This window comes from Pangasianodon hypophthalmus, chromosome 2, assembly GCF_027358585.1.
Source record: "Pangasianodon hypophthalmus isolate fPanHyp1 chromosome 2, fPanHyp1.pri, whole genome shotgun sequence".
Lineage (NCBI taxonomy): Eukaryota > Metazoa > Chordata > Actinopteri > Siluriformes > Pangasiidae > Pangasianodon > Pangasianodon hypophthalmus.
The window spans coordinates 9,253,038-9,277,584 of NC_069711.1; the positions used below are offsets into that span (position 1 = coordinate 9,253,038).

The following is a 24,547-nucleotide window of genomic DNA, read 5'->3' on the forward strand; positions in this document are numbered from 1 at the left end:
ACATCACTGGATGTCATGGCAATGTATTATTGTAGAGTCAATAATATTATATCGCACAAAACCTGAAAACTAATCTTATACGGTACCTTAATTTTACATTACATACACTAGTGAAATTTTTAGGCATGGAATCTGCTTAAACCTGGCCTGGTTTTTCAGTGTGCGATATTTTTGGCTAATGTGCACTATTAGCAGTGTGCAGTGGTGCCAGTTTTAGTGATAGTGGCACATTTCCTATTTACAGGCTATATCTACAGAAATGGATTCACTGTCAATGGGGTATTTTCACACACTGAAGGTATCAGACGTCGGCAGACAACACCGTAGTGTTGCAGTGTGACAGGAACCTTTTAACAGCTTTATCTAAAAGTCCTTAATGGTCCGAGATTTGCAACCAGGGCCTGCAGTGTGAAATTAGGCTTATCTACACTATGCAGCCTTAGAACTCTCTTACAGAATGTGTGTGTGTGTATGTATGTGTGTGTGTGGGTGTGCACAAATGACTCCTAAAACAATTTTATCAACATAATAGCATCCTGTTTTGTAGGTTTTTAGCACCTTGTGAAAACCAAATGTCCACGTAATAATAGGAATATGTGACTATGTGGGGATATTTGGCAGGTCCCCATAAATTAAATTGTTTTTGCAAAAAAAATACTAAAACAGCCAAAAGATTTACTTTAAGGTCAAAGCATAAGATCATTTAGCTACAGTAATACACATCAAATGAAGCAACTCACAAACATGGTAAAACCAACTGCGTGTGTGTTTCTGCTACATTTACTCTCTCTCGTCTGATCAAGCATCTAAAGCTCCTATTTTAGATTTCCCCATTCCCCAGTCTCTCTCTCTCTCTCTCTCTCTCTCACACACACACTCTTTCTCTCAGTTGACTGCTTGCAATAAAAAAAAGTCCAGTGCTGACACAAGTGCTACCCTAAGCAGCACTAAACGGAGCCAGCCCAGGAATTACGACATCAAGTGTACTCACATCAGCACAGTATATCTCTTCCTACACACACACACACACACACACACACACACACACACACACACTCCCAGAAGCACTTAACACAATAAGATGTCTACCAAGATTGTGCTGATGCAGACAGGAGGATTGACAGGCAGAGAGAACAGGGAGAAGGTGAACAACGCCCTCATGGATACACACATCCTGACAAAGTAACAATATATCGACACACTGTATACTACGTACTGTTTATACAGTAAAAAGCAATGTACATCTTAATGCTTTCACTGCTAACTCATCTACACAAACCAAATTTTGGAACCCCACAAAATGAATGGTACACTTTAAACATCTTGGAAGTATAGTAATGACTATCATCTCTTCAGAGATGTAACTGAATATGAATACATTACTGATATACGGACTGAACAGGGAATGAGGAATAAACGAATACAAATACTGATATGAATAGAAGGCGCACTAGACTTTTTTTTTTTCAGAAAGCTTGCCAGAAAACGTAGCAGAGCAACTGTTTGAGACTAAGAAGTGTGCATAGGGACTGAGATCCTGCAGGATGCAACTAAAAAGTTGCACGAGTGGGCGTGAACAAGCGGTTAGATATATAACGCTCACAGGAAAAAGAAATACAAGCTCTGCACAGTGTGTATACAGCATCCTTAGTAACTGCCTGGTCAGGGTTGCGGTGGTTTAAATTAAGCTACTAGTTTGTTTATATCGTTGGAAGTAGAACCAACTAAATTTGTACATAACTGCATGAGAAGGATCTTAATCTCTAGTTGAGACTGAACAGGAGTGATGTAGCTGAGGCTGAGGAACTGTCAGGGGCAGATTTCACAGGGCACACTGACAGTGCTGACACTTCTACCTAGGGTTTGTATTTAATTTTTAAAAATGCCTCAGGTTTAGGCCTCAACTTCAGGTTTGAATACGGATGCAGATACAGGTAGTGTCATTGCGTTACACTCCCATATCTCTTACACCTTTAGAAGCACTTGCTTGATTTGATGAGGTAGAGGTGATGGTGGGGATTAACTTCTGCAGGAAGCGCAATACTAGACAGAGACCCCGGTGTCTTAACATGGAGATTGTTGGAGTGGGGGTAGGATGGGGGTCAAGGATGTCTAGTATTGCTTCCACCACAAATATTGCTCCACCCCAACTGTGGTGGGCAGAGTGCTGAAAAATGGCAATATAATTGTGAAATTGTTTACATTACTATAAATGCTGAAAAATGACAATATAATTGTGAAAATGTTTACATTACTATAAATGCTGAAAAATGGCAATATAATTGTGAAAATGTTTACATTACTATAAATGTATTTAGTCAAAAACGAAATAATTTAGAATTTATCTTCAACTCTCTCAGTAAAACAGATTCACTAGTTACAAGCTACTTGATCTAAAAGAAATGCTTTCACGTCACTATAGGAAATGATAAATTCTCTGTGATAAATGTGTTTGTGGAGGAGGATTGTCTCAGACACAGTCAGAGCGCTGACCAGTTTCTGCTTCCCATTCATTCAGTCCCTATCACCAATCGCCAAGGAGGTAAACTACCGTACTGATCCTTATCTGACACCGTGAAGGCATCAGAAGCCCGTTCAGATGGGAGTGTAATTCAGGCTTCAGAATGCTGCAAACCGAAAATTTGTCTGGACAGTTCAGGTATAACTAGTGATGCACCAAAACTTCACCCATCAAAAATGTATAGACAAAAATAGAATAAATTGGCACTGAAAAAGCAAAAATGGCATTCTTTGTGTGCTTTCTATATTTTAAGATTATTTATGTTTTAAGACTAAATACCACAAGGTCTCAAAAGGTATCTCTTTACACATCTTTTCGACCTTTTCAATCCTGAGCCATCGTAATTCATGTTGCCCACAGAAAACAGTCCATCCAATCTGGCAAACCTGAATCAATCTGGTATTACCTGATCTGTCCGCGGTCTGTACACTACATCATATTTACAGGCACTACTCAGTACGTACCGCACACGCATAAGAAACTCAACACGGTGAGCACTACTAAGCTGGAATTAATGACAGAACTGCTGTTTGGAAATACTTTACAGCCAAGGCTAATCCACAAAGACGCACATCCTTGTGTATCATAAAATCTGGAGCCCTGAGCAATAAAAAAAAGTAGTACAGTTAGTTGGTTCATCGTTCACTCTCTTCCCTACAATTGGATATGTGTGCATTTTGAGACAGTGAAAGGCAAACCAATCACTACGTTTAAACATCTCTATAGGTAGTCCTGAAGCACTTAGCACAAAGTAGATTAGTGCGCTTTCATTTCTCCAAGGACCGGAGGAGTTTCCTTCGAGAAAAATGAGCCCACAACATCCCACAACATAGCTTAAGACATTGTTAGGTGTTTCTCTTATTATCCACTCTTTCTTTTATGTAACCCAGTTTCATACCACTCATTCTCAGAAAACCTCACAGCAAAGTGCATCGAAACAGGACACAAGAACTACAATTAAAGCAATTACGACAGAGCTAATAACATACAAACACAATTAGACCTCTCCAGCACTGTCTACACACCAGTTCATACGAACAGTCTGAATCAGATCAAAACACCCACGCATAATTTCATACCGTTTATCACATTTGGCTAAGCCAAACTGCACTGACTACGGCGGCCTTCTCTAATTTCCCTTTCTTCTATCTCCTGCATCAGCACTGGGCCACAGCCATAGTGTCATCAAACGGCAGCGGCACAAAATAAATGTCAGTTTGAAATGTCAGCCTAATTTGTATGACAAGGATGAAGTGATTAACAAAAGAAAGAATCACAGAGGTGAAACAGGAGACAAAGACTGCTAAGACATGTAAGATTTTTAACAGGAACCCCACCACACAGCTGCCAAATGTCATTTTTATATCACAGTGACTGTCTAAGTAATTTATCAGGATTTGTATTAACAACGCTTATCATTCATTCATCTTCAGTAACCACTTTATCTCAGTCAAGGTCGCAGAGCCTATCTTGGGAACACTAAGAGGCAGAAACGCATGCGCACACACACACACACACACACACAGACACACACTTACACAACACTCAATTTACTGGCATGTTTTTGGGAGGTGTGATGAAAGAGGAGAACCCAGAGGAAGCCCACGTCAACACAAGAAGAACAGAAAAATCTCCAGAAAGAGAGTAGCCCCAGCTCAGGATCGAACCACTGACTACGGAGCTGTGAGCCAGCAGTGGGATCCACTGTGCCACCATGCTGCCCCTTACCATTCTGAATAATTTCCTGAAACCAACCTTAAACAGTTAAATAAAATAAATTATCAAAAAAGTCACTGTATGTTTTCCATGACACTCTCATAAGCTACTGGAGTGCTAGAGAGGCTGAATTGGTTTAAAGGCTTAAGAAACTGCACAAATTACAACACAATATGTTCAAGTAGGCAGTATAATCATATTGTGTTGAATATCGTGACATATCATATAACAAATTACCAACACTTTTCCATACCCAGCTAACCAATCAGGAGCCAGTCTGTACAGGACACTACTGTGACCTATTAGTAGACAATGGTGACGAAAAAGGATAAGGCCAAGAACAGGCTCTTGTTTCAGTTTCCAAACATAACACCCTGTCTATTGTTTCATAATATTAAGTCTAGATGATTGGACTTGACTTATAAACTTAACGTTTCTTCAAAATTACTACTAAAAGCCATTTATGACTGCAGGTCTTGAGATATCGTATCTGTTGTCGGCTACGAAACATGTCTAATGTGTGCGTAAATTTGTAAACAGAAATGTAGAACGTGTGTGTAAGAGTTATGCTGCGTTTGAGGTGAAGTTGCTACTTGTTTTTCCCCGCCTACAACCTAAAAACCATCGAAAACACCTCCTCAACTTGAAATTTCAACTAGTGAAATTGGGGTAGTCTTCTCACCTACCAGTTTCTTCCCTGTTTACGGAGTGACATCAAGTGTGCATGGTCACGTGAAGTATAAATGACTCCTTCTCTACTTTTAAATGAGTTTATAGCAGTACCAGCTTTAGATCAGTTAATATACAGACACAGTATTTGGTTAAATCTATAACACTGACTATACCAATCGCTGTTTTGTGAAAGTAATCACCATTATTAGAGTTATCACTAACGTTAGACGATTAGCTTGTTGCTAACTCTACTCAGTGGCTAGCTTGTCGCTAAGCTACTCGCTATTGTCTGATGTTTTTTTGCAATTTAAGTCCAAAATGATGCATGAATGTTAAAGTTCACTATAGTAGAACAGTACCAATAGCCACCCAGTAAAAGTGCAGTTAAAGTAGCTTTTTATAGTTTTACGAGCTTTGACAGAGAAAAAAAAAACACACTTTTTTTCACACTGCACGTCGAACGTCCTGAGGTGGGAAATGATGTTATTACAGCTTGAAAATTACCATTTACAAGGCACCACGAATGCAGCATAAGATTTACTGAGGCAGCAGTGCTGAAGAAGAACTGGCTAAGAAAAGGTCAACCAGGAGTGAAGGGAGAGACCCCTCGAGAGAGGGAGCAGTGTGTTAAGCACACTACTGATGCTAACTGCTAGTGACAACACCTCTGACCCCAGGCAATACACAGTGCATGTGTATGTGTGTGTGCATGTGTGCACTGTCGGATGTCTGCTCTTTTTGTCTTATACTATGTGAACTGTTTCAGCATATCCTCTAAAGCTAGATGTTTGCTAATCCTGCCCACAAGGCCAAGCAGTGCAATGCTGTGAAGTGTGTGTTATTTATCATCAAAAGATGCTCAAAGTGCTAAACTGGGTGTCTCTGTACAGTTCGTGGCTGTGTACATATAGATGTATGGAAATTCAATGTCTGCGTCATTCAGTTGATATTTATAAACTTGTTTCCTCTGTTCACTCATCATCAACTGGAGCTCAAAGACAACAAGACGTTTTCTTCTTTTATCCAATACTCAGTAAATGTGAGCCATGTTAGTGTGCAAAAATGAAGTTTGTATGCTCATAACACTTCTATAATACCATAACAGCAGCCTACCTATTTATATCCTCAGGGTTGCAAATACTTGGACCATTTCCCAAACTGCATACTACTGTAGCAAACTGTATTTCTGTACACATTTGGTGTCCTGACTACAGTCAGTGCCAGAACCCAGCATCCTTGATAAAAGGTTATTAAAAAAAAAAGCCTTGCTGATGCGAGAGTGGCCAAATTGGTTTGAGCTGGACGGCTATTGGAAGGCTATTGCAACTCAAAGGAAGGCTATTGCAACTCAAAGGAAGGCTATTGCAACTCATAAAAAAAACACTCTTTACAACCGTGCTGAGCAGAAAAGCATCTCACAAGACATCAAACCTTGAGATGGATGGGCTACAACAGCAGATAATGAAAAGCAAACAAAAGGGAATCTGAGGCTACAGTGGGCACAGGCTCACATGAATAGATAGATATATAGATATATAGATAGATAGATAGATAGATAGATTATCTTGAATTATCTTGGATTACATTTATTTCAATTACAGATTAAATTTCTCTCATATTTACAGTATGAGAACAAGCACACATAATTAACCTCAAAGTTATTTTCCATAACCTTTTTACCCATCTTTACCAAGGGTGCCAACACTTCTGGTGCTGGCTGTATCTATTCCAGTGGACTATGATAGATAGATCATGTTTTAGATCTCATATATAACGATATTGTATTGAAAAGGCTCTTTATAACCACACCAGACATCTGTGTATAACTGACAGTCTAGGAGGAGAGACGCTCTAAAGCCCATAATGTTTGGTTTCATCATCTCTATTTCAGTGCAAACAGAGACTGGCAGCTTGGAGACAGGGGGAATTTCAGAGCACCTGGTGTCTGGATAAAACACACAGTTCATGGACTGAAAGAAGAGATGTACAGTATCAAGATTCCGGCTTACGCTGGATTGTCTGTGTTCAAACAAGATGTTTTTTTCTCAACCACCAGTGCATGTTTTACATGTAATCCTACAGCAAGAGGCCACACCGTGGTCAGAATGCAGCTGGTTAAAAAAAGAAAGTGCTGCTGCAGCATTTGTTTCATTATCTTTCAAATGTTGAATTTTACAGAAAAATGCTAGGTGGCATTAAGTAACTTTATAATCACCAATCAGGAAAACCAAACATCAAATCCAAGACATTTTAATCCAGAACAGAAATCTGGAGTCTGGGCACAAATCAGATGATTACTGGGCATAACTAGTAGTAAGTGCTATGCTTTAGCACAACACAGTTTCTGCTGTTAGACATAATCAGCTAGCTCGCAGCAATGTTATGGTTACAATGTTGGCACTGGGTGAGCTGTGCTCTCTGAACAAAACAGGCATGTCTAAGGTCTAGCCAAATGTCAATGAGTCAAGCTGTTAACCTGCTTCCAGGGCTACCTCATATAATTAGAAATACAAGCAATAATCATTATAAGGACATTAACTTTAAAGGGCAACAGAACTATATAATGAGGTTTTCTGTTCAGTTTAATATAATAAGCGTAAAGTGCTTTAAATACAATACTCTGGACAGTGATGCTTTTCACACAGACATTGCTCTGCTCAACTGCAGGTTGTCTTTCAGGACCATGGAGAGCTCTACGCACGAAGTACACTACGAGTAAAGCTGAGTACACACTACATGACTACAGCCAGGCTCTTGGGGTTCGGTATGTTCGGCAACAAGAAACAGCCAATGAGAGAGAGGACCTTGAATATATCTACTCCTATGTGCAGCAAATCAGTGAACCCAGTTTATCATCCAGTTTTTTGAATGGGAGGCGAGAGCAAAATGTAAGCACGGTAATACTGCTTCTTTAAGAATTTGGCACATCACACCCAAATAGGAACAACATAAAAACACACAGTACAAAAACAGCTATGTTTCTATGTTAAGCTATGTTATGTTTAACTATGCCTCCAGTTCTCTTTTCAGAACAGACAATTTTCTTTGCCCACATCTTCCCAATGAATTATTGCTCCACATTTTATCTTATTACTCTTTTTTCTTGCTTCTGTACATAATTGTGACACACAACGAAAGTCACAAGGAACATGTAATGTGTGTGCGTGTGTGAGTGTGTGTGTAAGTGACTCATCTGTGAGCAATTGTTTAGTGTACAAAAGCCTACAACACCAAACAACTGATCATAAGTGATTCAAGCCATGAAGTGTGGAAAAGGTTAGTGATTCTGAGATTTATAAAGTCCTGTAGAGTGAAAAGGTTAGTGATTCACTCGGGCTAAGGTATGTTCAAGTTGCTCCACCAACATGGAAACACCACAAGCCAGCTCTATAAACAAATCTTTATAAAATCATTACAATTTTGATGGAATCAGGCTCCACCTTCTTTTAAAATCGTATTACTCTGTGTAGCTGTTTGCTGCATCACAGTCAGTGGGATGAGTTATCAAGCATTGCAAGTGTTATCAGTTACCAAACATCCAGAAAAATCTGTCTGCTTAATACAGTAACATGTACAAACTGCATGTTAACAGGCTGTATTCATGCACTACTAGTCCACAAAACTTTCTACATTATCATATACATGGAAATACTTAAACAAACTCCTCTAATAGTTAGTTAGGTTTAAGTTAGCGTCATCTATGATATGTTCAGTTATTATTGTACAAGTATGACATGATTTATACCAGTAAAGTGATTCCTCAATACAGCATGACACATAAAGTAAAAAAAAATCCATAAGAAGGTTTGTAAATGTTCGAAAATCAGTCTGACCCAAAGCATGGCCAATGCACAACAGAAGTGTTTCTTCTTCCTGTCACAACCAAATGTAGCTGAGATTACTCGATGTAGGCTGTTACTCGATGCTATGAAGATTTGAAATAGTAGTGTCATTTTACTGCCAAAATTTAATGCACAAGTGTATTTACACAGGCACATTCAAATGTATTTTATTTTGTGAACAGATTATGCTTTGTTCGTGCTGAAATCTATATAAATTTGTGTGAGACTGGGTACGCTATACTGTTATATGTATACTGTATACTGTTACTGTAATCTATACCAGTAATGATGATGAGTCTGTCTGTTAAAATATGCTACAACATTGTTCCAGCCTACTTTTTCCAGAGACATTATTTTGATAAACTACTACAGATTCACAAAAAAAAAAATTAAATCCTTTAATTTTATCCTCATTACATGCCACTCAATGTCATCCTTTCTGAAAATGTGACCTACAAAATGTGATACAAAATGTTACATGCAAACTGAAACTTGTGTTGCACTGGGATATGTATCCCTAATATCGAGGAAATTTTACTTCTCTCAAATATCTGTGGTGTTTAATATCACTTAACATCACCCCAATTTACTTTTTGCTATTTTTGTCACACTTTCATAACACTAGCCTTGCAGTTAGCGGCGCAAAAATGACCAGCTCAGAACTGATTCTACAGCGCAAACTACAACCTCCTACATTAACCTGAATAAACTGACAAAAAACATAAAGTTCTCTTTCGTAGCTAGCTATCTAGCTAATATATGCAATGTACTATAATCATTCATTTTTATAATGATAATGGAAGTGTGAGAAAGTGCTTACATTACAACTGAATACAATATTTTACTGCTAAAACAGAGGTTGTATGCTATCCTGCTAATCATTGTTTGCTGTTAGTGTTCACATAGCTGTTGGAAAATGTGTAATGGCCTTTAGAATTTTACTTTTTGTCACATTTAAGTAGTAGAAAGTCATCAAAATCTGACAATATTACCTAACTGCAAATGTTTACAGTGTTTATGTCCAAACAAACCTAGCTAACTAAAGTACAAAGTACAATCACAAACAGGCTAGCTAGCCAGCTAATGTTTTAGAAAGTCCCCAAACAAAACTCGCTAACAAACAAGATAGCTAACTTAAAAGAAACATCCTCTGTTAGAGGATATTCAGAAACAGAACTAGCTAACTAGCTATTAGCTACTCCAACAAAATTACTTAGATAATGCTGGAAATATGTCATTCTATAAACTGACACGTTTCTATAACTAGCCAGCAAGCTACGATAAACTCAAAGAATAGCTGGGTCATTCATTTACTCAGGTATTTCTCCACATACGAACCTGACAAACAGGATACATTTCACGTGAGGGCAGCATATATGTATTTCCAAGCGTTCACGTATTGAACGTAACGCATTCTGTAGTAAGAAAGCACAGAAGTGAAATCAGTGTGATCAGGAGGAATCCTGCTCACAGATTCAAACGTCTGCGCTTGCAGCATCTGGTAGAAAATAACGCAATACCACAGTGGTCACTTTTGAGACGCTAAATGTTATAGATTGTATGAAACCCTACTGTTATTTTGCTCCCACAATATGGCAACCTAAACGGCAATAATGGAAATACATGCCATGGAATCTAGCTTTGTTTAAGGGGAGAGAGTTCCAACAATCAAACAGCTGCGTAATTTGAGCTGTGAGAAGGCCTTGTAGAGCAAAATGACAAACACACACACACACCTGTTGTTTGTACAATGAGGTCAAATCATCTCTCTCTTAAAGTAATATAATTCATAGGCTGTGTTCTTTCAGAATGAACAGTACATAAGGGCAAAATTATATATATATATATATATATACATATATATATATGTGTGTGTGTGTGTGTCTGTGTGTATATATAATCGTATACAATTACTACAATTACATATATATGATTCACGATTATGTATATACAATTCATGGCATGGCAAAGGACAGAATCGTGAGAAGCATAGCAAATCCGATACCAGTCCAGTGTTTCAGGTCAGTATGAACCCGACATGTGCAGTGTATATATACTGCGGAGTCAATTTGGTTACTAGGAAAAATATCTGTTCAGTATTTTTAAAATCGCTCTATACTCAGGGCTGTAATATCAGTACTGAAAATGGGAAAAGTGCAATTGGTGCATCTCTAGTTTGTGAAGCCAGTATTCTTGACTAGATTTTAAACACAGCTTTGCTTTGCTTTAACAAACCAGAGAACTGGTATACAGCCAGGACCTCCACAAGTCAGACACAGCAGCCTGCATGGCTCAGACCAGCCTCTGACTTTATCCTAGAGTCTATTTCTGAAGTAAAGCGTGTGTCTATATGCGTGCAAAGTGATTTAAAAAGGAGGCTCCAGTACAAGCCAGTATATGGTGTTACTGAATCAAGTGCCAGTTCTTCACTTTTAAATGACATTTCGATGTAAATGTATGAGATATGTGGTCCTAATATACGTGTACACTCCTGGGCAAAAAAAAAAAAAAAAAAAAAAAAAAAAAAGGGCCAAGCCCAAATTGGCAAAATATTAAGCTTTTAATGGTCTTAACAACAAATCATTGGTCAGGAAATGAGAAAGAATGAAACGAATAGATAAAGGAAGTTAGTATGGGAAGGTTTTCCCTTTGATTTCTTTAAATGTTTAAGCCTTGTGGCTCTTGATGAGCTGCATCAGGTGCGGCAGATAACCAAATAATGACTAATCTTTTCAGAAAAAAAAACATCCCAGAAGATATTTTTTGGAAATTTTGTACACCCAGTCAGACATGTGTTAGCTTGAATTGTATGTTGAATTTTAATCATTAGCATGATTTTACCTTTGCGTATAAGAAGACTATATAAGTGAATTTCCCTGTTTCTAGCTTTTCCCCAAACAAACAGTTCACTGCAGCAAAAGTAAACCAGCAAATGGCTCATTTTCTGACCAATGATTTGTTGCTAAGATTCATTAAAAGCTAAATATTTGCCTTTTCCTGCTTGGCCCCCCTTTTTTTGCACATGAGTGTATGCATAAGTAGGCTTATGGTCATGTTTCACTGGAATATTTTGGAAAACTTTCCTTTTAATCAATCATGTAACTATACAGAAGGCATGCAGGAAGCTCAGTGTGGAAGCAGTAGTATGATTTCTGAGTCAAAATGGTCATGTAATTACCAGTTTATTAGACTATTCTGTATCTCAGAGAGAGAAATGTGATCCTCTGTGAGTGGATAAACAATCATTTTACTGAAAGAAAAGTAATCTCAGAAACAACATAAAGCTTCAGATAAGCACAGTAAACGCACTAGTTTAAAGCCAGATCCATTCACTGAGTGTGCTGAAGAGATAAAGCTGACTACCTGGCATGACACACATGACAGACTTGCACAGCTGAAAGTCTGCCTGTTGACTTAACACAAGGGCAGCTGCACTGAAATATCAACAGCGCTGCTGATTCTGCGGGAAACGAAATGCACGAAGGCTAAATGAGTAGCTGATGCACAGCAAGGCGTTCAGGCTCGCGCCATGGCCACGCTTTAGCTGAAACAAGGCTGAAGCGTGAAGCGAAAACACGGCGCTCCGATCAATAATTGAAGGCGCGAGTTATTCGGTAACGGCGGCCACCTGTGAGTCGCTCGTGAACGCGTCGTAGGCTAGAAACAGCAAGCTGAGCATGGAGGACGGGGTTCATTCTAGCGTAACACACACATACACAGGCGCAAGCGCACGCGCACACTTCTATGTGCATATATATATGTATATATCCCCATGAAAAAACAAGCGTCTCGCGCTAAAGCCACCTGTCCGCCCGCGAGCACCGCGTACTTACGTGTTCTGATGCGGGAAGCGGAGCGTCGCCGTTCCGGGCCAGGACACACACAGAAGCAACACTGTCTGCACCGAGAACAGCCAGAAGAGACTTGAGGACTGAGCGCAGATCGCCATTTTCAGTGCAACATGCAAGACAGCTGGAAAAAAAAAAACAAATGAAAGAAATGGAGAGTCGCGTTTGCACGCGCAGCCGTGACTCTGAACGGCAAAGACTTCCGAGTCGCTTTAACCTGCGTGTCGGAGTCGGATCGCGTGACCTGGAGCTCCGAGACACAGCGAGCCGCCGAGCACACTGATGTGTAGAGCCTGCTGCTGTACTGGTGCTAGAGCTGAGCCTTACACACACACACACACACACACACTCTCTCTCTCTCACACACACTCTCTCTCTCTCTCACACACACACACACACACACACACACTCTCTCTCTCTCTCTCTCTCTCACACACTCTCTCTCTCTCTCTCTCTCTCTCTCTCACACACACTCTCTCTCTCTCTCACACACACACACACACACACACACTCTCTCTCTCTCACACACACACACACACACACACTCTCTCTCACACACACACACACACACACACTCTCTCTCTCTCTCTCACACACACACACTCTCTCTCTCTCTCTCTCGCTCTCTCTCTCTCTCTCTCACACACACAAACACACACACACATACACTCTCTCTCTCTCTCAAACACACTCCCCCCCCCTCTCTCTCTCTCTCTCTCTCTCACACACACACACACACACACACACACACACACACACAGTCTCTCTGTTATTCCTGTGTGTCAGACGGAGGGCGCGCGTGAGGCGGAGCTTTCAGAAGCTATGGAGTGAATTATAAACTGAGAACTTGGACAAGGAAATTTGCAATCTTCAACAAAATATATGTTAATAGTTACGATTTTATATGTTCCTTTTGGTGCAAACATTTCGAGTTTACTTCTAATCATTACGATTCACTGATTCATTCATTCGCTGATTGGTTCATTGATTCATTAATTCACTGATTGATTCATTGATTCATTGATTCATGCACGACAAGACAATGAATGAATCAGTAAATGAATCAAAAGTGTGCGCATGCGTGTAATAAATCGTATGGGGTCTGGGATGTGGCCTAATCTAAGTTTAACGCGTTTTACGCCAAAAATATCTAGCTGTGAGCGTTATATATCACTTCCAAGCAGTGTGAAAGCAGAACACATATGCCATATAACTAGCATACAAACACTCCTGGGCAAAACAATGGGCCAATATTTAGCTTTTAATGAATCTTAACAACAAATCATTGGTCAGAAAATGAGCAAGAATTAAACAAATGCACTCCTGAGAGCTCGTGCGCCTCCATTTGCTGGTTTACTTTTGCTGCAGTGAACTGTTTGTTTGGGGAAAAGCTAGAAACAGGGAAATTCACTTATATAGTCTTCTTGTACGCAAAGGTAAAATCATGCTAATGATTAAAATTCAACATACAATTCAAGCTAACACATGTCTGACTGGGTGTACAAAAATTTCCAAAAAATATCTTCTGGGATTTTTTTTCCTTAAAAAAGATTAGTGATTATTTGGTTATCTGTCGCACCTGATGCAACCCATCAAGAGCCACAAGGCTTAAACATTTAAAGAAATCAAAGGGAAAAACTTCCCGTACTAACTTCATTTATCTGTTTCATTCTTTCTCATTTCCTGACCAATGATTTGTTGTTAAGACCATTAAAGCTTAATATTTTGTCATTTTTTTGCCTAGGAGTGTATATATTCTATAAACTATATACACTGGGACCAACTTAACAAATAGGTTAATTTGGAAATTAAAGCTAAATGTCCTCCTTTTCAAATCAAGTAATATGACAAAACCGTAACAGAAAAGGAATCAATAAAAGAAAGCAGAAAAGGGAAAGACTGAACATTTGTCTAAAAATAACTGAAATATTTGGACTATCCTTATGGTCTTTTGGTTGGCTGAAAGTTATGAAGGGACACGTAATTCATTTGTGAGTCTACTTTATAAGAAATCAAAACTTGAGGTTAGTTTTAAATAATTAGCACATAGCCTTATAGCTTTCCACAGTTCCTGCTCCAGCTCCACCCTGTGATCTCTGTGCTCGTGACCTCTGTGACCTCTTTGATTGTGACCTGCTAATTATGGAAACGCCTCAATAAAAGTACTTTCCATTTACCTTCTGGTTAACTCATGATGCATCTCCTTCCGGAAATGTATTAAACCATGAAAAAGCACTCACTAGCGATTACATTTAAAAGACAGTGACATGGTAACTGTGTAAAACTGATAGATATTTGGATTACACAAAGTTGTAAATCACCTTTGGCCACAATTGGTACACTTTTTATAGAAGATATTATGCAAGACTAATTCCATGACAAGAAAAGAAACATTTGAATCTTCAACAAATGGACACGAATGAATCACAAATAAATTCCTATCAGCTAGACAGCTCAAACATGCACACACATGAATCCACCATCAAAAAACTCCACTGTTCATTGCTGCTTTCACTTCATGTGTCACAGCTATTCTGGGTAAGGCATGTGGCTATCTTGTAGGCAGGACACTGAAGAACAGATGACACAGTCCATCTTAGGCAGCAATGTTTCCCATGTGCCCTTGAGTCAGTATTGATTTTTTCTTTCTTTCTTTCTTTCTTTCTTTCACAAGCAAATCAAAAATAATAAACGAAGCTGATTAATAGAAGAAGAGAGACTACACGCATGTCTGTGTGTATGGAAGTGATATGGAATCATGGTACTGTATAACCAATACTGGATATGTATACAAATACAAATTCATGTATTTGCAAGTTTTCAAAGAAAAAAGTCTACTATAACTTAAAGGCATGCGAAAACTAGAGAGTGTACCAAGGATATGTACTGTAAACATGGTCATGGTGACAGTGAATTAGGAAATGTTTAGGATTCAATGCAGAGACTTAACACAGTTCTCAGAGGATACAGATCTAAACGAACAAAACCATCTTTTGAAGTCCAGAGAGTCATTTCCTTGCATAAATATATATTTCAAGCTAATTAATTCCCAGTGTAATATAATTTAATTAAATCTCCCTAATGAAAAGGCAACTAGATCAGTTTCAAAGGCAATAGTTGGATGGATATTTTCTTGGACAAAGATTAAAAAAAGTTCTATGACAGTAGCAATATAATAGGAAAGCTGTGATATATATATATATATATATATATATATGGAATTTATACATGCTTATGTCTCATCACAAAGGGTGATCTAATACAATTAAATCATGTTCAGCATTGACTACACTCACCAGGAGAGTAGGAAGAACATTGTGCAGCTCTCTGCAATAATTTAAACATGAGTTGACATAGGCAGTCAAAGAATATCATGTCAGTGGTCTGATCTTGTTTGTGGTAGATCTAAATGCTACTGGTAGCCTAGAAATCAAAATCATCTTGTGCAACCAAGCCATATATGACTACGCACACTCACAAAGAGTTTGCATCTGATTATACTGACTGAAAGGATTCAGAATAATCTGTTATAATCTGCATAGGAGCATTTCTTAATGCGGGCTGTGCCGCACTGATTATTGTAAGGGGATCTTCAATCAAGTGCTCAAGACTGTGTCTCACACTTCCTACTGTGAACTAAATAGTGCATCAAAGTCGTATTTACAGCCCTGATGTACTATTTAGTACAGTAGTATGAGGTTTGGGAGGTAACCCAAGGATTCAAGCTTCAAGGAATGTGCTCTATTATTGTCCTCTCACTCACTCACTCATTTATTCCAGCAGCCCTGGAGCTGTGAGGCAGCAATGTTACCCACTGCACCACCATGCCATTCCCATTAATGTCCTCTCCTCAATGTTACATACGTGTTATGAAAATAAACTCCAGTGTGCACATCAGCATTCAACATGATAGTCTCAGGTTATGAGTATCAATTCAACAGCTGATAGTGAGTGTACTGTCTGAGCAGATGAGTAGGAGAAAACCTTGAAACTGCTGTAAGTTAAAGGATGAGAAAAGAAGGTTACAGTGAAAAGTGACTGTGAGCAGCACCTAGCTAGGTCTGCAACAATAAAAAATTATAATTGGTATTCATTCCGCTTTATGACACACTGTTCATGAAGTAGCTGGCTAATTTTAGTTCAACAGCTAAAACACAAAGAAAATAAAAGACAGGTCGGTGAAAAATACACAAACTAAATGCATGTGACTCATTCAAATGACTCATTCCCACTTGATATCACCAACTTTGCAGTACAAGAATACAAAGCAACATACTGAAGGCAAAAACAGCTTCAAAATAATAGCTACAAGTTCCACAGTCAGTCGGCTATATATTGCCAGCTAGCAGGATGATTAGAGAAGGAATAAATGCCTTAATCATACAGCAAAAGAGGCTTTCCATGACTCTTGGATACCTTTCCCTTTCTCCTGTTATAGGTGTAACTGTAATAATAATTGTTATAATTTATACTTACAAATGAGTCTCTCACTCCTTCATTGCTTTTGCAGTATAATAAAAATTGCTGTTTGCCTCATTTGTGAAATTGTAAATGTTTAAAGCTGCACAAAGTTGTCATTGTTCAAAATGTATTGTATCTCTGTTTTTATCCTAGCTACCTTTGCACATATTGGGGCAGTTGTGTTGTTAGTTGATGTTGTGCTAATGTTTCAGTAATAAGGGACAGTGGCAGGTTTGTGACATTTAAATGAACTACATCGTATTTAAACTGTTTTATCAACCTTTCTGAGGCGTTGACATTTATTCAAAAAGAAAAGACCAGAAAATGCTACCTGTTACAATACAAACAGCACCTATACATCTATCTATTCATCTGTAATTCTAAATACAGATTTGTATCTTTATCCTAAAATCATCACACACAAAACAACTCCCTTTAAGTAGAGCCTTCTAACAGCATTGAAAACAGACCTCCATCCCTGTTAATCATTAATAATAAAATATTTTTTAAGCTTTATGAGTCATCTGCCAACATGAGCGTGATTGCTGATGCACTCTTTCCACTCAGACCCTTTCTTATCCATTCTTCTCTCCTTCACTGTGCACTCTGAGACACCGTGCTTCATCTAATCAGCAGCTGTAAGTGGCCCAGGAACCGTGTGATAAAAGCACATCATTAAATTTCTGTTGTGGCCTTGTGAGGCTTTGTAAGTCTAATTTCCTTTACTATGTGCTCTATGTGGAGGATACAGAGTCAGTCAAAGCCAAATAATATCCACTAAAACACGTCAAGACTCAACAGTAAATGGACGGTTGTGAGGTGCACTAGGGAATGAAATGTTTATAGGTGGAGAGGAAAAGAGGATTTGAGTGAGAGTGTGTGCAAGAGTGAGAAGTGTGAGGTGTGAAAAAAAACCTGAAATATTTTATGACAGTTCCAAATTTGAGTGTGGTTAACATAACACACATACGGCGCTGCTGATTATGTGTCAGATAACATGTTATTGCCCAGTAATAGCACTATAGTGATGCTCATAAAAGCTCAACATTATCATCATTACAATTCCATATTTAACCACCCCAGATGTCAAACGAATGCTTTTCTTGATGACAGAGGTCAGAAGAGAATGGTTTGAGTTGACAGAAAGGCTACAGTAACTCAAATAACCACTCTTTGCAACCATGATGAGCAGATAAGCATCTCCAAATACATATCATGTTGACCCTCGAGGCAGATGAGCTACACCAGCAGAAGAGTACAGAAGGTTCAATTCCTGTCAGCCAAGAACAGAAATATGAGGCTACACAGGGAACAGATTCACTGAAACTTGATAGCTGAAGACTGGAAAAAGACCAGGCAACCTCTCTTATCAACAAGGCTTTTCCACCCACAGAACTGCCTCTAACTGGATTGTTATGGTTTTTCGCATCATTCTGTGTAAACTGTAGAGACTTTAGTGTGTGAAAATCCAAGGAGATCAGCAGTTTCTGAAATACTCAAACCAGCCATTCTGGCACCAAAGCCCATGCATGGTTAAAGTCACTGAGATCACATTGGATTACGTTTGATCTGTATGTGCATGATTTTAGAAATTGCATTGCTGTCACGTGATTGGATGTTTGGAAAATTGCATGAATGAGCAGGTGTACAGGTGTTCCTATTAAAGAGGCTGGTGAGTGTACATGGCAATGCTAGAAGTGTTGACTGAATGACAAGCTGAAGTCTGTCTCACATATTTTGAATTAGTGAAATGTCTGTTGCACAGACTAAAGTTTGTATAAATGCATTCCAAGTTAAACAGCTCTATGACTGTTTGTCCAGTTCATTCAAGGGTATTGTAAGTTCTGGGTAATGCTGGTCAGTTTCTTTACAAGAAATTTTGATTTCATCAGTTCAGTTCACAAACCTCTCGAACACTTCCCCACTTCTCCACCACCTGACACTGCAGTGAAGCAGTATGTCTTTGCATGCATATTCCACCTCTTCAAGCAGTGCTTGGAAAGCACTGTGAGTCAAGCCAGAGCAAACTCTCCGAAAATTAAATAATTTTCACAACCGTTGCCATCCCAGAATTTAGATCAGAATTTGACATCTTCACAGAGATTCTCCTGATTTATAATGCTGAGAAATTTACAAACTGATGGCCAAGATGCTCTTCGATTAGTCTGGCAAATACTTTTTTGCTTTCTCACCATTGACAGGGTGCCATCAGTAAATATTTCTAATCTCAACTCCAGTGCAAAAATGTCAAATTGTTGATGTCCACACTTTCATCAAGCGCAACACTTAACATTATGCTGTCTTTCAATCCAGTCATTTGCTGTTCTCTGTTATTTCAGTACTATGGCATTCAGCTGGTATTACTGAGACAGGCGTGTCTTTAATCCTAGTGATAATAGTGTCCTTGTTCGGTAAACCATCAAACAAATTCTCTGCTGCACAAAATGCTTCTTTAATGTATTCTCCATCTGTGAAGGGCTTTCCGGGTTTAGCAATGCACTGAGATACCTATAACTGAGATACCACTGAGATACCTTGTAAGTGTTGCATGACTTTTACCATGGCTTATACTTTTAAAAACACTTAAAAGTCTTTTTCTTGTACCTTCAGGTTTCTCATTTGATTGATTCTGTTTTATTGCCATCATTCTTGAATGAGCTTTGATATCTTGTCCCAAAATGTCAATGGACACCTGACATTTGACAAACAATGCTTTTCATAGCACAAGGCTCACACAGCTGCATATTTCTGTTGAATCTGAACAAATCTGTCCAGATAATTTAGCATAGCACAGACTACTATCGCATGACAGACACTGCGTCAAGCTGAAATGGCAATATAGCGATTTTAAAATACGGAAGAGAAGAAATGAACCAATAAGGCTTGGATCTGAGTTGAAATTAACACCAATAAGGCATTAATCTTGGCTAGAAAATAATGCATTAATAATGCATCTCACCAATCAACATGTCAGGCGAACAAACTACATGTCAGGCGAACATGCCAATAGTGGCACGCATGCCATAGGTATGTCAGTAGTATAATGAGATATTTGTCAGTACTTTGACAGCATTAGTTCCGAGACAAACAGTTGGGTTCAGTGAGCGCACTTGTAATCTGTAATCAAGGAGCCATAAAAAAGAAGTGAAATCTGGCGAACTGATGGCCCAAGCAATGATCCTTTAGGATAAGCTTCCCTCCCAGCTTAACTGACCATACAGAGAACCAATATACTGTGTTTGTAATTTGCTAATTGAGAGAATATTGAGGGAATGACCAGAAATCAACCAATACTGAAGAGAATATTTAGCAGGGTGGCTAAATATTATGGGTGAATCTCTGTTGATGTACAGTCATTTAAATTCTACATTAGAGGAAATGAAGAAGAGTGAATGAAGGAGATGTGAAGTGTAAAACCACAGTGAGGAGAAATCCCAGCCTGGCAGCAGAGTGGTAGTGGGAGGGTGAATGGTGAGGAGATGCAACATCTACTCTAATTGGAGAGAGTAGTAGTAGTCAGGCACATTGGCCAAAAATCATCTGCAAGTATGATAAGAGAAAGGAAGAGGATGCATATGGTGCTGGGTTAGACTCTGTTGGGTTGATACGCACCCACACACACACACACCCACACAGAGAGAGAGAGAGAGAGAGAAAGAGAGAGAGAGAGATCAAGTAGGGCACACTCAGACAGGAATTAATCACACCATGTTGCCCCTGTCTCTGGGCCAAGTAAAAAGCACCAAGCATCTTTCTACATCCCACGTTCCTCCTTCTTCACCTACACTTTATTATCTTCCTTTTCCCTGTCTGCACAAAATCTATTCACATCACCAATCACAGCCAGACAGAAAGGACAAATGTGCTGGTTTAGACTGAACTCCAGACCATTTTTCTAGCTGAACTCTACAGTAAGGCATTTAATATATAAAACTAGACTCCATCGCTATAGGCAGTAATATCTTTTGATACTAGACAAGAGAAGTCTTCTGCATAGGATTAATAGATCTTAATAGATTGTAAAACACAAGCCTTTTACATGGATAGAAATCAGATTGTTCAGGTTTATGGGGAAGTTCTCAGTATCTTCATCAGTCTCTGTTCTGTTCTGTGAAGAAGGATTCAACATGCAAGCAAAGCAACTTTTTGACATGCAAACAAAGAGAGCAGCATCAAGAATAATAACAGGAATGTGACCAAACTTGGGGAAACTGCAAGCAAGAATGCATAAAATGCATACTGTAGGAATTATTAGTAATCATTCCACTCCTCTGAACCTTAATGAGTTTATAATATTTTTTAAAAAAATTTTTCTTTAATTATTATTATTATTTTGATGTTCCAGGTTCTCCAGTTTCCTTTCACCTCCAAAAAATGTGGCAGTAGGTAAATTGGCTAGATTGGATAAATTGTCTCTAATTGTGAATGAGTGTATGAATGTGTGTGACTGACCCATCCAGTGTGCATTCCCACCTTAGCCCCGGCATTCCCGGGATAGGCTCCGAATCCACCCTGACCTTGACTAGCATAAAGTGGCAACTGAAAGTGAGTAAGTACTTACTATTATTATTATTATTATTATCATTTGATTCAATATCTATTCATAATGAAAAGAAATGACTAAAAAAAAAAAAAGCTGTGGGTTTCCAGCTCTGCAAAATGTCTAAATCAAGATTTTACTTTAAAAAATTTCCAAATGCTACATTTTAGTGCTTAGTGTCAAGCAAACAATATGGGAATACAAAAGAAAAATATTCTTGGCTTTATGAACAATCACAGGCACAGTAAGACCACTTTGTGTCAGGCTGCATGAACAAAAACTTTACTTAGCAAACTTAGAACAAAAACTTAACAAGTCGCTGTGCAACTTGTGCAGGTGAACCCACTCCAAAGAAAGAAGTAATGTCACTTCACTTTTATGGAATTTGTTCCGATTTGTTAAGTTTTATAATACCTTTAATAGTACAGGTTTGTCTGCAGTAAGGGGTTCTGTTTGTGGTAAATCAGAGACGTGTGAGTCCACAGAGAAATCTATTGGCAGATCTATTGGTTGTTTATGGCAGTGAACAAGCTTGTCCTCTGTTAATCCCTGTTTTATGGCTGACTAACAGGGGATAGATCTTTAGAGCTACTGGGCTCGCTGGGAGAATCATTCTCAAATGTCAAAGTGATGATGAGTCACACATATACACAAACACACAGAGACACACAGAGAACCATGTCTAGGACCTAATGATTTCAGCAAAGCAGAGAACACAGACAGAATCATGAAACTTAGACTTAACACATTTCAAATATTTACACAGTCATGTATGAAGTTTCTAATTTTGGAAGAGATTATTATAAAAACACATAGAATAATTGAGTGTATAGAATAATTTGATCTCATTTCATCCAGATTCAATGGTTATTCTTCTCGAAAGGCTGTCTTGCTTCTGTATTCATTGCTACATCACAGCATGCACAGTGTCCAGTTGAATTGTTATCTAGATACATGAATTTAATGGGAATGATATTCAAGTGATTAGCACCAGGTACCCAAACAACATCCAAAACCTGAGAAACACAATCTTACCTCCAGTGGCACAGCAATATCTCAGTCTTTATCCAGTCACCTCACTCAGTTCTCACTGTAGCCTCCATTAGCTCAGGTTACTCATTTAACACCACGGCCTTCACAGGCTCAACTCATTTACACCTTGGAAATGGTAAATTTCAAATCCTATCAGAATCTTAACATCACAGATTTGCCAACTGACTTTGCAGTGTTTTTAATGGGGCTTATTATTTTTCGGCTGAATAAAAACTAAGTACATTTTCAATAAAGCCCAAGTACATACAAATCACTTGCATAATGTATACACAAGGTTTTACAGTAACCACTGGGCAAGTGGGAGCGGTGGATTGGGAGGTACATGGTGAAACATTTCATTGGCATCCCTAATAAATGTAATTAACTGATGTTAACTATAAACTTGTCTAAGGTTAGCTAAGTCGAACATATCAGAGACTACACAACTGTCTATCATTCTAGATTCAAACATTGATTGGCTCATGTGGCATTTCTATTGGGGAAGAAAAGAAGAAAAGGGTGATAAATCATAGCAGTGTACCCCAGTGTTAGAATGTTCCTGGGCAAAATGCATAAAGGTCGGCAGGTCTGCATATTTCTGATTTGTAGTTTATTGTAGCTTGAACTGAACACACCAAACTCACATGGAAACATGTGTTTGACTATGCTTTTCCACTGACTAGCGTACACAGGCTAGAGTAAGAATTTGATATCCTCTGCCTCGGTCATGCCTGTCTGAAAAAATGCATTAAAAAGAAAAATTAAAAGACAAAAATTTATAGACTGTGCCCTTTATGCTCTTCTTGCTTTTCTGTTGCCAACACTGACTCTCCTGAATATCTACAGACTATGATAGACCAGCAAAACTATGAATTGTGGATATGTGTATCATATTTCTGGCTTCAGTAACCACCAAAGCCTTCGTTAGCTCAGCTCATTCAGTTAGTGTCATAGCCTTTGCTAATAAAAGTATTTGGTATAAATATACAAAAGCATTTGGTCAACATTTGTTTAAAACGATTTCATAGGTCCTACATAGTGAGTCATCAAATAATATTTTAAGCTCTGTATGGAAACACACACACACACTTTAGCAGAATGCACAGAAGAATGGCCAGAGAAACACCCAGCATCAATGACCAAAAAAAGCACATTAATGAATAGAAAAAAAAATTCTCACTTTTTATGACTAGATCTCTGCTCAATCTAAAAAATGTGAAAGAATACACTTGTGCTTTGAAGGTAAGTTGGATAAAAGCTTCCTTCCGGTGTGCAGCTTTACGTCTGTTCAAATGCTGTCAATTCCGCCAAAGCTGCTTTCCATTTTATCGTAATCATAAAAGATCAGACAGATAAGAGGAGAATATTTAAGGTACCCAAATGTTCAGAAACAGCCCTGATTATATGATTGCATTATTATCCTACATTTATAATGAGAACAGTCTGCAAATCTCCTTCTAGGTAATATAGACCATTCAATCTGCTTTCTGCTCTTAAGGTTCTGAACAATACTGCATGAAATTCAAACTATTATTCAAAAGAGGACTCGTATGCTACAATACACAATGCCTTATGTATGATGTCAGACAGCATTAGAGAGGCTCAGACAAGAGGATCTAAATATTTTATGAGCTGTGCACATGAGTAACCATGCGCTGACGTAACACAGCTTAGCTAGAATGCAATTAAGGAATAAATAACTAATAAAGACTAATAAAGAGACTCAGCTGAGCTTTATAGTCACAGATGCCTGAAATTCTACAGAGTGAATATCTGTCAATTATAAGGCAAGCAAATACACACACTATAGAAATTACCTTGTAAATTTGCAGTACCCATGCTGAAATGTTTGTTTGTAATAATGGCACATTGTACAGTATTTTTAAATATTGCAGACCTGTACTTTTACAGCAAT

General features: G+C 38.4%; 1 protein-coding gene across 2 annotated transcripts in view; it reads right to left on the reverse strand.

Moving 5' to 3' along the window:
- The window catches only part of cacna2d2a (calcium channel, voltage-dependent, alpha 2/delta subunit 2a), a 223,336-nt gene extending 210,365 nt beyond the window's left edge, over window positions 1-12,971 (reverse strand). The window contains exons 1-2 of one of the 2 annotated variants that reach the window (XM_034300325.2): window positions 12,817-12,971; window positions 12,585-12,723 (exon numbers count right to left, since the gene is read on the reverse strand). In XM_034300325.2, coding sequence (XP_034156216.1) covers window positions 12,585-12,700 — 116 coding nt within the window. In that variant the 5' untranslated portion in view covers window positions 12,701-12,723; window positions 12,817-12,971. Of the gene's footprint in view, window positions 1-12,584 lie in introns of both variants that reach the window. The other variant, XM_034300328.2, reaches the window with a different exon arrangement.
- Between the last annotated feature and the right edge of the window lie 11,576 nt (window positions 12,972-24,547).